This window comes from Coregonus clupeaformis, chromosome 10 (genome assembly GCF_020615455.1).
Source record: "Coregonus clupeaformis isolate EN_2021a chromosome 10, ASM2061545v1, whole genome shotgun sequence".
Lineage (NCBI taxonomy): Eukaryota > Metazoa > Chordata > Actinopteri > Salmoniformes > Salmonidae > Coregonus > Coregonus clupeaformis.
In genome coordinates, this window is record NC_059201.1 from 60,440,465 (window position 1) to 60,454,860 (window position 14,396).

A 14,396-nucleotide genomic window follows, 5' to 3' on the forward strand; every position below is an offset into this window, starting at 1 on the left:
CAGTGGCCTCCATCATTCTTAAATGGAAGAAGTTTGGAAACACCAAGACTCATCCTAGAGTTGGCCGCCCGGCCAAACTGAGCAATCGGGGGAGAAGGGCCTTGGTCAGGGAGGTGACCAAGAATCTGATGGTCACTCTGACAGAGCTCCAGAGTTCCTCTGTGGAGATGGGAGGACCTTCCAGAAGGACAACCGTCTCTTCAGCACTCCACCTCTACGGTGAAACATTGTGGTGGGAACATCTTGCTGTGGGGATGTTTTTCAGCGGCAGGGACTGGGAGACTAGTCAGGATAGATAGAAAGACGAACAGAGCAAAGTACATAGAGATCCTTGATGAAAACCTGCTCCAGAGTGCTCAGGACCTCAGACTGGGGCGAAGGTTTACATTCCAACAGGACAACGGCCCTAAGCACACAGCCAAGACATCACAGGAGTAGCTTCAGGAAAAGTCTCTGAATGTCCTTGTGTGGCCCAGCCAGAGCCCGGAATTGAACCCGATCTAACATCTCTGGAGAGGCCAAAAAATAGCTGTGCAGCGACGCTCCCCATCCAACCTGACAGAGCTTGAAAGGATCTGCAGAGAAGAATGGAGAAACTCCCCAAATATAGGTGTGCCAAGCTTGTATCGTCATACCCAAGAAGACTCGAGGCTGTAATCGCTGCCAAAGGTGCTTCAACAAAGTACTGAGTAAAGGGTCTGAGTACTTATGTAAATATGCCTTTTCCGTTTTTTTTTTTTTATACATTTGCTAAAATTTATAAAAAACAGTTTTTGCTTTGTCTTTATTGGGTATTGTGTGTAGATTGATGATGGAAAAAAACCAAACAATTGAATCCATTTTATAATAAGGCTGTAACGTAACAAAATGTGGAATAAGTCTGAATGCTTTCGAATGCACTGTATGCGGGTGGTGGCTACCAATAGCAGCTAATATTTAACACGATACAAATTCTAAAAGATACAGTGCAAAGTCTGGGCATATAATTAAAACATTCTTGACATCATTAATCAACTCGGTAGGTTTGGCACTATACTGTCATTTGCGCAAGGCGACAAAAGCCTATCGCTTGGGTCCCTGCAGATTGTAAGGCCAGCATTTCATAAACCCATTCAAGTCATGGGACCGATATTATAAAATCAAATCAAATTTTATTGGTCACATGCGCCGAATACAACAAGTGCAGACATTACAGTGAAATGCTTACTTACAGCCCTTAACCAACAGTGCGTTTATTTTAAACAAAAAAAGTAAGAATAAAACAACAACAAAAAAAAAAAAAGTGTTGAGAAAAACAAAGAGCAGAAGTAAAATAAAGTGACAGTAGGGAGGCTATATATACAGGGGGGTAACGGTGCAGAGTCAATGTGCGGGGGCACCGGCTAGTTGAGGTAGTTGAGGTAATATGTACATGTGGGTAGAGTTAAAGTGACTATGCATAAATACTTAACAGAGTAGCAGCAGCGTAAAAAGGATGGGGTGGGGGGCAGTGCAAATAGTCCGGGTAGCCATGATTAGCTGTTCAGGAGTCTTATGGCTTGTGGGTAGAAGCTGTTGAGAAGTCTTTTGGACCTAGACTTGGCACTCCGGTACCGCTTGCCGTGCGGTAGCAGAGAGAACAGTCTATGACTAGGGTGGCTGGAGTCTTTGACAATTTTGAGGGCCTTCCTCTGACACCGCCTGGTATAGAGGTCTTGGATGGCAGGGAGCTTTGCCCCAGTGATGTACTGGGCCGTACGCACTACCCTCTGTAGTGCCTTGCGGTCAGAGGCCAAGCAGTTGCCATACCAGGCGGTGATGCAACCAGTCAGGATGCTCTCGATGGTGCAGCTGTAGAATTTTTTGAGGATCTGAGGACCCATGCCAAATCTTTTTAGTCTCCTGAGGGGAATAGGCTTTGTCGTGCCCTCTTCACGACTGTCTTGGTGTGCTTGGACCATGATAGTTCGTTGGTGATGTGGACACCAAGGAACTTGAAGCTCTCAACCTGTTCCACTACAGCCCCGTCGATGAGAATGGGGGCGTGCTCAGTCCTCTTTTTTTTCCTGTAGTCCACAATCATCTCCTTTGTCTTGGTCACGTTGAGGGAGAGGTTGTTGTCCTGGCACCACACGGCCAGATCTCTGACCTCCTCCCTATAGGCTGTCTCATCGTTGTCGGTGATCAGGCCTACCACTGTTGTGTCGTCGGCAAACTTAATGATGGTGTTGGAGTCGTGCCTGGCCATGCAGTCATGGGTGAACAGAGAGTACAGGAGGGGACTGAGCACGCACCCCTGAGGGGCCCCCGTGTTGAGGATCAGTGTGGCAGATGTGTTGTTACCTACCCTTACCACCTGGGGGCGGCCCGTCAGGAAGTCCAGGATCCAGTTGCAGAGGGAGGTGTTTAGTCCCAGGATCCTTAGCTTAGTGATGAGCTTAGAGGGCACTATGGTGTTGAATGCTGAGCTGTAGTCAATGAATAGCATTCTCACGTAGGTGTTCCTCTTGTCCAGGTGGGAAAGGGCAGTGTGGAGTGCGATAGAGATTGCATCATCTGTGGATCTGTTGGGGCGGTATGCAAATTGGAGTGGGTCTAGGGTTTCTGGGATTATGCTGTTGATGTGAGCCATGACCAGTCTTTCAAAGCACTTCATGGCTACAGACGTCAGTGCCACGGGTCGGTAGTCATTTAGGCAGGTTATCTTAGAGTTCTTGGGCACGGGGACTATGGTGGTCTGCTTGAAACATGTTGGTATTACAGACTCGGTCAGGGACATGTTGAAAATGTCAGTGAAGACACTTGCCAGTTGGTCAGCACATGCTCGGAGTACACGCCCTGGTAATCCGTCTGGCCCAGCGGCCTTGTGAATGTTGACTTGCTTAAAAGTCTTACTCACATCGGCTACGGAGAGCGTGATCACATAGTCGTCCGGAACAGCTGGTGCTCTCATGCATGCTTCAGTGTTGCTTGCCTCGAAGCGAGCATAGAAGTGGTTTAGCTCGTCTGGTAGGCTTGTGTCACTGGGCAGCTCGCGGCTGTGCTTCCCTTTGTAGTCTGTAATAGTTTTCAAGCCCTGCCACATCCGACGAGCGTCAGAGCCAGTGTAGTATGATTCAATCTTAGACCTGTATTGACTCTTTGCCTGTTTGATGGTTCGTCGGAGGTCATAGCGGGATTTCTTATAAGCTTCCGGGTTAGAGTCCCGTTCCTTGAAAGCGGCAGCTCTACCCTTTAGCTCAGTGCGGATGTTGCCTGTAATCCATGGCTTCTGGTTGGGGTATGTACGTACGGTCACTGTGGGGACGACATCATCGATGCACTTATTGATGAAGCCAGTGACTGATGTGGTGTACTCCTCAATGCTGTCTGAAGAATCCCCGGAACATGTTCCAGTCTGTGCTAGCAAAACAGTCCTGTAGCTTGGCATCTGCGTCATCTGACCACTTTTTTATTAACCGAATCACTGGTGCTTCCTGCTTCAGTTTTTGCTTATAAGCAGGAATCAGGAGGATAGAGTTATGGTCAGATTTGCCAAATGGAGGGCGAGGGAGAGCTTTGTATGCGTCTCTGTGTGTGGAGTAAAGGTGGTCTAGAGTTTTTTTCCCTCTGGTTGCACATTTGACATGCTGGTAGAAATTAGGTAGAACGGATTTAAGTTTCCCTGCATTAAAGTCCCCGGCCACTAGGAGCGCTGCATCTGGATGAGCGTTTTCCTGTTGATTAATGGCCTTGTACAACTCATTCAGTGCAATCTTAATGCCAGCATTGGTTTGTGGTGGTAAATAGACAGCTATGAAAAATATAGCTGAAAACTCTCTTGGTAAATAGTGTGGTCTACAGCTTATCATAAGATACTCTACCTCAGGCGAGCAAAACCTCGAGACTTCCTTAGTATTTGATTTTGTACACCAGCTGTTGTTTACAAATATACAGAGACCGCCACCCTTTGTCTTACCGGAGCCAGCCGTTCTGTCCTGCCGATGTAGCGTGTAGCCTGCTAGCTGAATGGTATCATTGTTGTCGTTCAGCCACGACTCCGTGAAACATAAGATATTACAGTTTTTAATGTCCCGTTGGTAGGATAACCGTAATCTTAAATCGTCAATTTTATTCTCAAAAGATTGAACGTTGGCTAATAGTATTGATGGGAGAGGCAGTTTACTCGCTCGCCGTCGGATCCTTACAAGGCACCCCCGACCTACGTCCCACGATATCTCCGTCTCTTCCTCAGGCGAATGACGGGGATCTGGGCCTTGCCGGGTGTCTGTAGAATATCCTTCGCGTCCGACTCGTTGAAGAAAAAGTCTTCGTCCAATGCGAGGTGAGTAATCGCTGTCCTGATATCCAGAAGCTCTTTTTGGTTATAAGAGACGATGGCATAAACATTATGTACAAAATAAATTACAAATAACGCGGAAAAACACACATAATAGTACAATTGGTTAGAGGGCTGTAAAACGGCAGCCATCTTCTCCGGCGCTGTTTCATATATATTTTTTATAATTATAAAGTATCTACAATTGATTGTGAACTTCAACAAAGTCAGTTATAGATGATTTGAACATTATGCGTGAAAAATTCTAACATGACTTGAATAGGATTTGTGCCACAAATTATTAAATGTTAGCATGAGGAAACAATGCGAAGGAAACTAAACCAAAGCATGGATTGCTGTCCCATCTTGTCCATAGACTATTAGAGGGTAAAGAAACCAATGTCATTTTGTAATTTGGGTGAACTATCCCTTTCAGTTGAAGATTTCTTCGAAGTGCTCTCCCCACCAGAATTTGATTGGTTCATCATCCTTCAGCAGCTTTTGTCCATCTTTGGTGCGAAGGATAGTCACCCAGACTATCGTTGTCCATCTTTGGATAGTCACCCAGAATATTGTTGTTAAGTCTGGATGAGGTGAGGGTCTGTACAACAGTTGTCTGTACTCGTCATTGCTCATCATTGTCACATCACAACAATCCTTGGCTTGGACATTGACATACAGTAAGCCCCGTTTAAACCTGTCGCTAACATGGGTCCTGTGTCTTGATCTTGTACACATTCTGATTGTCCTCACAGAACAGAATTCATGGTTCCTTCTATTAAGGCAAGTCATCCAGGTCCTGAGGCAGCAAAGCATCCCCAAACCATCACACTACCACCATGTGTCACGGTCGTCGTAAATAGAGGAAGCGGACCAAGGCGCAGCGTGTCCAAGAAACATGACTTTATTAAATAACGTATCCAAAACAAAAGACGACTCAAATGAAGTCCAACAGCAACACTGACTGAAAGGAACAAAAACCCACAAAATACAAGGTGAAACCACACAGTTTAAATATGGCTCCCAATCAGAGATAACGAGCCGACAGCTGTCACTCGTTACCTCCGATTGGGAGTCACATGAATACAAACAAGGAAGACAACCACCTAGACACCCCAACCAAACAGCACACAACAAAACGAACACACCCTATACCCAACCTAACCCACACAACACCCAACAATACAAACACACCCTGGTTCTATAACAACGTCCCGGAACCAGAGCGTGACAGTACCCCCCCCTAAAGGTGCGAACCCCGGGCGCACCAACATAAAGACTAGGGGAGGGTCTGGGTGGGCGTCTGTCCACGGTGGCGGCTCTGGCCCCGGTCGTGATCCCCACCCCACCACAGTCACAAACTGCTTAAGTAGCCTCCTCCCACTGACCACCCTCCAAACTAACCCACCTGGATAAAGGGGCAGCTCCGGACTAAGGGGCAGCACCGGGCTAAGGGGCAGCACCGGGCTAAGGGGCAGCACCGGGCTAAGGGGCAGTACCTGACTAAGGGGCAGCACCGGACTGAGGGGCAGCACCGGACTGAATGGCGGATCCTGGCTGGCTGGCTCTGGCGGATCCTGGCTGGACGGCTCTGGCGGATCCTGGCTGGACGGCTCTGGCGGATCCTGGCTGGCGGAAGGCTCTGGCTGATCCTGTCTGGCAGAAGGCTCTGGCTGATCCTGTCTGGCGGAAGGCTCTGGCTGATCCTGTCTGGCGGAAGGCTCTGGCTGATCCTGTCTGGCGGAAGGCTCTGGCTGATCCTGTCTGGCGGAAGGCTCTGGCTGCTCCTGTCTGGCGGAAGGCTCTGGCTGATCCTGTCTGGCGGAAGGCTCTGGCTGATCCTGTCTGGCGGAAGGCTCTGGCTGCTCCTGTCTGGCGGAAGGCTCTGGCTGATCCTGTCTGGCGGAGAGCTCTAGCGGCTCCCGGTCTGGCGGGACGGCTCTGAAGGCTCATGGCAGACGGGCGGCTTTGCAGGCTCAGTACAGACGGGCAGTTCCTGCGGCGCTTGGCAGACGGACAGTTCAGACGGCGTTGGGCAGACGGGCAGTTCAGGCGCCGTTGGGCAGACGGGCAGTTCAGACGGCGTTGGGCAGACGGACAGTTCAGGCCCCGTTGGGCAGACGGCAGACTCTGGCCGTCTGAGGCGCATCGTAGGCCTGGTGCGTGGTGCCGGAACAGGAGGTACCGGGCTGAGGACACGCATCTCAGGGCTAGTGCGGGGAGAAGCAACAGGGCATGCTGGACCCTGGGGACGCACCGTAGGCCTGATGCGTGGTGCCGGAACTGGAGGTACCGGGCTGAGGACACGCATCTCAGGGCTAGTGCGGGAAGCAGCAACAGGACGCACAGAACTCTGGGGACACACAGGAGGCTTGGTGCGTGGTGTATGCACTGGTGGTAAAGGGCTGGAGACACGCACCATAGAGCCAGTGCGTGGAGGAGACACAGGGCTCTGAAGACGCACAGGAAACCTGGTGCGTGGTGTAGGTACTGGTGGATCCGGAAATACCGGACCGTGCAGGCGTACTGGCTCCCTTGAGCACTGAGCCTGCCCAACCTTACCTCGGTTGATGCTCCCCGTCGCCCAACCAGTACGGGGAGGTGGAATAACCCGCACCGGCCTATGTGGGCGAACCGGGAACACCATGCGTAAGGCTGGTGCCATGTAAGCCGGCCCGAGGAGACGCACTGGTGACCGGATGCGTGGGGCCGGCCTCATGACATCTGGCTCAATGCTCAGTCTAGCCCGGCCGATACGTGGGCCGGAATGTACCGAACCGGCCTATGCCTGCGTACAGGAGACACCATGCGCTCTACTGCGTAACACGGTGTCTGCCCGTACTCTCGCTCTCCACGGTCAGTCCAGGGAGTAGGCGCAGGTCTCCTACCTGACTTCGCCACACTCCCTCTTAGCCCCCAAGAAATTCTTGGGTAGTACCCACGGGCTTCCAGTCTTGCCTCCGTGCTGCCTCCTCATATCGCCGCCTCTCGGCTTTAGCTGCCTCCAGCTCTTCACGAGGACGGCGATATTCTCCCGGTTGTGCCCAAGGCCCCTTACCATCCAGAATCTCCTCCCATGTCCATGAATCCTTTATGGGTGGATATAAATCCTGTGTAGGTGTATCCTGTTGCCGCTTGACACGCCGCTTGGTCCTTTTGTGGTGGGTTTTTCTGTCACGGTCGTCGTAAATAGAGGAAGCGGACCAAGGCGCAGCGTGTCCAAGAAACATGACTTTATTAAATAACGTATCCAAAACAAAAGACGACTCAAATGAAGTCCAACAGCAACACTGACTGAAAGGAACAAAAACCCACAAAATACAAGGTGAAACCACACAGTTTAAATATGGCTCCCAATCAGAGATAACGAGCCGACAGCTGTCACTCGTTACCTCCGATTGGGAGTCACATGAATACAAACAAGGAAGACAACCACCTAGACACCCCAACCAAACAGCACACAACAAAACGAACACACCCTATACCCAACCTAACCCACACAACACCCAACAATACAAACACACCCTGGTTCTATAACAACGTCCCGGAACCAGAGCGTGACACCATGTCATCCAAAAAGTTATACTTTTGACTCATCTGTCCATAGAACATTCTTCCAAGAGTCTTGATGATCATCCAGGTGCTTCCAGGCAAACTTGAGTCAGGTCTTTGGACGAAATGGGTCCCATTATGTCAGGGTAAAACCAAACACTGTATTCCACAGTAAAAACCTTATACCACCGGTCAAGAATGGTGGTGGTAGTGTGATGATTTGCTGCCTCAGGACCTGGATGACTTGCCTTAATAGAAGGTACCATGAATTCTGTTCTGTATCAGAGAATTCTACAGGAGAATGTCAGGCCATCTGTCTGTGAGCTGAAGCTGAAGCGCAGCTGGGTCATGCAGTAACACAATGATCCAAAACACACAATCAAGTCTACGTGAAAATGGTTAAAAAGCAACACATTTTAATTTTTGGAATGGCCTAGTCAAAGTCCAGACCTAATCCCAATTGAGATGTTGTGGCAGGACTTCAAACGAGCAGTTCATGCTTGAAAACCTCACAAATGTTGCTGAGTTAAAGCAGTTCTGCTTGCAAGAGTGGGCCAAAATTCCTCCACAGCGATGTGAGAGACTGATCAACAAGTATAGGAAGCCTTTGTTGCAGTCATTTCAGCTAAAGGTGGTACAACCTGTTATTGAGTGTAAGGGGGAATTACTTTTTCACACAGGGGAATTGGGTGTTGCATAACATTGTTAATTAAATAAATAAAATAAGTATCCATTTTTTTGTTATTTGTAAACTCAGGTTCCCTTTATCTAATATTAGGTTTTGGTTGAAGATCTGATAACACTCAGTATCAAAGATATGCAAAACTAGAGAAATCCCATCAGGACCAGCGGCCTTGTTATTTCTCATCTTCCTGATGGCATCTTGTACCTTCTGCTAGCTGTGTTGTTGTCCCATGTCTTCCTTTATGGGTTGCTGAAGAATTTGGTCAATGACCTCCATCTCAGTGATTGTACTTCAGTTGAGGAGTGCTTCAAAGTGTTCCTTCCACCAGGATTAGATTGCTTGACATGTGGTTCTCCCAATATAAATCATCCTTCAGCAGCTTTTCCAGGGTATTTCTGACCGAAGAGTATGTTGCTGATGATGAGGTCATTTGGTAAGGAGAAGATTTCCATTTGAGTTGGTATTGCCTCGATACCTTGATTTTCAATTGTGCCTCTCCAATGGTTGAGTACAAAGCCGAACCCCATGAATTCTGGGTTAATCAGCTGTTTTTTCTCCTCCTTCAGTTGTCCTTCATCTACAAGTTTCGGAGAGTGCAGCACTGTCAATCCAATATCTTCTCAGGTCTTTTGGAATGATCACAGTTAGTCTCTCAGGTTGATCAGTGGTTGCGCTCTCCATCAGGGTTTGCACGTTCCATGCATATATTTTGTTTCAGACTGTAAAGAGGTGATCCTACTAGCAACTCCAATGGCATGGAGACCATGACAATTGGGGACCTCTCGCCATTGTGACCATCATCTTCTGCCTGCTCCGCAGTTAAGGTCTTTGTTGGATCGCGTTTTGTCTGTAACCTCCCCATTGAACTTACCGCCATGGGTGATCCTACCAGGAGCTTAAGCTCCAGACGGCATCGCTTGTGATCTCAGGAACTCACAAGAATCTCCACCACGGCAAGGTGGCGATTCCTGGTGACTCAGGATCATTATGGGATGATACTAAGACATTATGAAAATGTCATATAATGCTTATATTGACTGCAGGATTATGCATTATATGTGTGTGTCTTATTGAAGTCTAACCTGGACATGAATCCACAGCCTTGCCTTCAAGCAGTAATCAATGCCTCTGTTTTTTCTTCAATCACACAGTGATAGACCTGTGTGCTGAGGGGAAGCATGACTGTGAGCAGCTCTGTATCGCCTCCCCAGGCGCCTTCACCTGCGATTGCAACGCTGGCTTCACCCTCAATGACGACAACAAGACCTGCACAAGTTAGTGAGGCCATCATTAAGGCAAACAATAGAAGAAGCCTGGACATGAAACAACAACCTTCCCTTCAAGCAGTAATGAGTGTCTCTGTTTTTTGATGATACAGTGATAGACCTTTGTGCTGAGGGGAAGCATGACTGTGAGCAGATCTGTATCGCCTCCCCAGGCGCCTTCACCTGCAACTGCAATGCCGGCTTCACCCTCAACGACGACAAGAAGACCTGCGCAGGTTAGTGAGGCCATCATTAAAGCAAACAATAGAATAAGTGTAGACGTGCCGGAGTCTGGCATGGTGGTTGGCCCTCCCGACTCCGAAGCAACTTTCCGGTCTTTGCCACTCTGCTTTCTGCTGTCCGCCTCTTCACTTTCCCACGGTTCTTTAAATCAATCAATAACAAATTCTTATGGTAGATCGGACCTCGGACCACCCCTAGTTAAAAGGTAAAATCTGGTGAAAATGGGCATAATGGAAATAGTCATTGAATTAGGTGAAATATCCTGAAATTATCAACAAAAACTGAGTGGATTATCAAACATAAACACTTAGACTATGGAATGGATTCAATAGTTACTTTTCATACAGTTATTATGCTTTAAGACATGCAAATACTGTATACAGATGTTTTCAGCTACAGTTGTGGTCTGTAGCACCACCAAGGGCCCTTCTCAGATGGGAGCCTCTTAGAAAACTGTGGGAGATGGGAGCCTCTTAGAAAACTGTGGGAGATCCCACTGAACCAGGATAACTTTACCTCGTAAGAATCTGACTTTTTGGGCCAGGGTTATTGAAACTGTAAAGTCATTTTTAAGGGGTAAAATGTACAATCAGCCAAATAGGACAGTCACAGATTCTGACAACACATACTGAACATATACAAATAAACAGACTATTTAATCATACATACATACATATATAGACTATGGAATAAACATATTTATAGTTATTTTTGTCATAATTATTATGCTTTAAGTCATGCATATACACAGTAAAAGCATATTTCATTTTGGTCAAACTTGGGCATTAGTGAATACAAATACATTTCTCAGATAGTGTAGATCCTACTCAGAAAGAAACTTCTGAACAATAAGCACTTTACCTTGTGAGGATCTGACATTCTGGGGCAGAGATATTGGAACTAAGGGGGCCAGTATAAATGCAGTCAAAGTTGACATTTTTTAGGTAATGGTAGGCCATATTCTCTAAATATATGACTAACATCCTAATGTATACTTGAATATGCATACTTGGAAAATGGCAACGTCCATCATGACAATTTATTGAAGATTTGTGGTTCATGACATACAAATACTCAGACTTTCTAATGCCTGGACGTCATTTGTGCAGAGCTACCTCTAATGTTTGTCATAATTAAAGCACTTCACCCAAATATATATTCTATTGCAATCATACTGTGAAATTAATGGAATCAAACTTTTAGTTTATGTGAGCGACAGTACAGACTATACATTCCTTAGTTACAGTATCAGTCCAGTCCAGTTACCATACTTAATTTAGAATTTGGGAATTTGCTACAAACACAATACTTTTCTCATTGTTCTTTTTAATACGCACACAATAAAATATAAACCTGAAATTAACTAAATGGATCACCACATCGCAATTTTTATGTTTAATGTATTTACACTGAACAAAACTATAAACGCAACAAGAAACAATTCCACGTGACTGGGAATACAGATATGCATCTATTGGTGACAGATACCTTTAAAAAAAAGGTAGGGCCGTGAATAAAAAAAACAGTCAGTATCTGGTGTGACCATCATTTGCCTCATGAAGCGCGACACATCTCCTTCGCATAGAGTTGATCAGGCTGTTGATTGTGGCCTGTGGAAGGTTGTCCCACTGCTCTTCAATGGCTGTGCAAAGTTGCTGGATATTGGTGGGAACTGGAACATGCTGCCGTACAAGTAGATCCAGAGCATCCCAAACATGCTCAATGGGTGACATTTCTGGTGAGTATGCAGGCCATGGAAGAACTGGGACATTTTCAGCTTCCAGGAATTGTGTGCAGATCCTTGCGACATGGTGCTGTGCATTATCATGCTGAAATGTGAGGTGATGGCGGCGGATGAATGGCACGACAATGGGCCTCAGGATCTCGTCACGGTATCTCTGTGCATTCAAATTGACATAGATAAAATGCAATTGTGTTCATTGTCCATCGCTTATGCCTGCCCATACCATAACTCCACCGCCACCATGGGGCACTCTGTTCACAACGTTGACATCAGCAAACCACTCGCCCACACGACGCTGTCTGCCATCTGCACGGTACAGTTGAAACAGGAATTAATCTGTGAAGAGCACACTTCTCTAGCGTGCCAGTGGCCATCGAAGGTGAGCATTTGCTCACTGAAGTCGGTTACGACGCCAAACAGCAGTAAGGTCAAGACCCTGGTGAGGATGACAAGCACACAAATGAGCATCCCTGAGACGATTTCTGACAGTTTGTGCAGAAATTCTTCAGTTGTTCAAACCTACAGTTTCATCAGCTGTCTGGGTGGCTGGTCTCAGACCATCCCGCATGTGAAGAAGCTGGATGTGGGGGTCCTGTGCTGATGTGGTTACGTGGTCTGTGGTTGTGAGGCCGGTTGGACGTACTGCCAAATTCTCTAAAGCGACTTTGGAGGCGGCTTATGGTAGCGAAATGAACATTCAATTATCTGGCAACAGCTCTGGTGGACATTCCTTTAGTCAGCATGCCAATTGCAAGCTCCCTCAAAACTTGAGACATCTGTGGCATTGTGTTCTGTGACAAAACTGAACATTTTAGAGTGGCCTTTTATTGTACCCAGCACAAGGTCCACCTGTGTAATGATCATGCTGTTTAATCAGCTTCTTGATATGCCACACCTGTCAGGTGGATGGATTATCTTGGCAAAGGAGAAATGCTCACTAGCAGGGATGTAAACAAATTTGTGCACAACATTTTAGAGAAGTAAGCTTTTTGTGCTTATGGAACATTTCTGGGATATTTTATTCAACTCTATTCAAGTATGTGTATGTATGTGTCATAAGGAACATTAATCATCTTCAATAAACTGTCATCATTTTATACAAGGTGTCGAAAGCGTTCCTCAGGGATGCTGGCCCATGTTAACTCCAATGCTTCCCACAGTGGTGTCAAGTTGGCTGGATGTCCTTTAGGTGGTGGAACATTTTTGATATACACAGGAAACTGTTGAGCATGAAAAACCCAGCAGCGTTGCAGTTCTTGAGACAAACTGGTGCGGCTGGCACCTACTACCACACCCCAAAGGCATTTCAATATTGTGTCTTGCCCATTCACCCTCTGAATGGCACACATACACAATCCATGTCTCAATTGTCTCAAGACTTAAAAATCATTCTTTAATCCTTCTTCATCTACGTTAAAAAAAATCTGACTGCATTTACACTTGTCCCCTTAGTTCCAATATCTCTGGACCAGAATGTCAAATCCTCACAAGATAAAGTGCTTATTGTTCAGTAGTGTCTTTCTGAGTAGTTAGAGGGGATCTACACTATCAGTAATTAGAGGGGAGAAAGGTTTTTGTTAGCTAATGTCCATGTTTGACCATGTTTTCTGTGTATATGCATAACTTATAGCACAATAATTATGACAAAATTAACTATAAATATGTTTAGTCCATACTCTAAGTATGTATGTATGATTAAATAGTCTGTTTATACGTTCAGTAATATGTTCAGTAAATTAGTTCAGAATCTGTGGCTATCCTTTTTGGCTGCTTGTACATTTTACCCCTTAGAAATGTCATTTGCTAAGATTCTTAAATCCTTGGTAAATGTACAACTTTGCTCTTTTTTATCTGAGAAATATATTTAGAATGTAAATCAATCAGGGTTTAGGCCTGGGCAGAGCACTATTAAAGTACCGTAACCACTTTAATGATCTTGTCAATGCTTTAGACACTAAAATAAAATGTGTTTGTGGACCTGGCAAAAGCTTTTGATACTGTTGATCATGCTATTTTATTGAAGAAGTTGTCCTCAATAGGCCTGAGCACTGACGCCTGTCATGACTGCATGACTATCTTAGTGACAAAACTCAGGCCATCGTGATTGATGGGGTTAAGTCCACATTTCTTGAAGAACATAAGGTGTTCCGCAGGGGTCGATACTAGGACCTGTTCTTTTCACTATTTATATAAATGCTATTGGTCAATCTGTTAAATTGTTTAAATGTAATCTATATGCAGATGATACTATTATGTACGCAATTCACCCCGACTGCTGACCTGGCTGTGATAAGGTTACGGTCCAATTTTGCAGTTGTGCAGGAAGCCCTTGTTGATATAAAACTTGTACTTAATACGGGCAAAACTAAATACATGTTGTTTTCAAGTTCTCGTAAGATTGTCTCAGATGGATTACATCTTTACTCATCGGATGGTTCTATAATCGAACGAGTCTCTGCATACAAATACCTTGGTATTTGGATTGGCAATGATTTATCATTTAAAAAACAAAAGACTGAGCTTGTTAAGAAACTAAGATTCAAAGTGGGCTTTTCCACCTTACGTGTGGAATGATCGACAATACACTTTAAAATTGAAGGAATGGGTGCC

At 46.0% G+C, this 14,396-nt stretch overlaps 1 protein-coding gene across 11 annotated transcripts in view; it reads left to right on the top strand.

Moving 5' to 3' along the window:
* Positions 1-14,396, top strand: part of matn4 (matrilin 4) — a 61,475-nt gene that overhangs the window by 15,668 nt on the left and 31,411 nt on the right. For 9 of the 11 annotated variants that reach the window (XM_045223113.1, XM_045223106.1, XM_045223110.1 and 6 more), the window contains 2 exons: positions 9,686-9,808; positions 9,913-10,035. The exons of 1 other annotated variant lie outside the window; for it this stretch is intronic. In XM_045223113.1, coding sequence (XP_045079048.1) covers positions 9,686-9,808; positions 9,913-10,035 — 246 coding nt within the window. The remainder of the gene's footprint in view (positions 1-9,685; positions 9,809-9,912; positions 10,036-14,396) is intronic. One more of the 11 variants, XM_045223115.1, reaches the window with a different exon arrangement.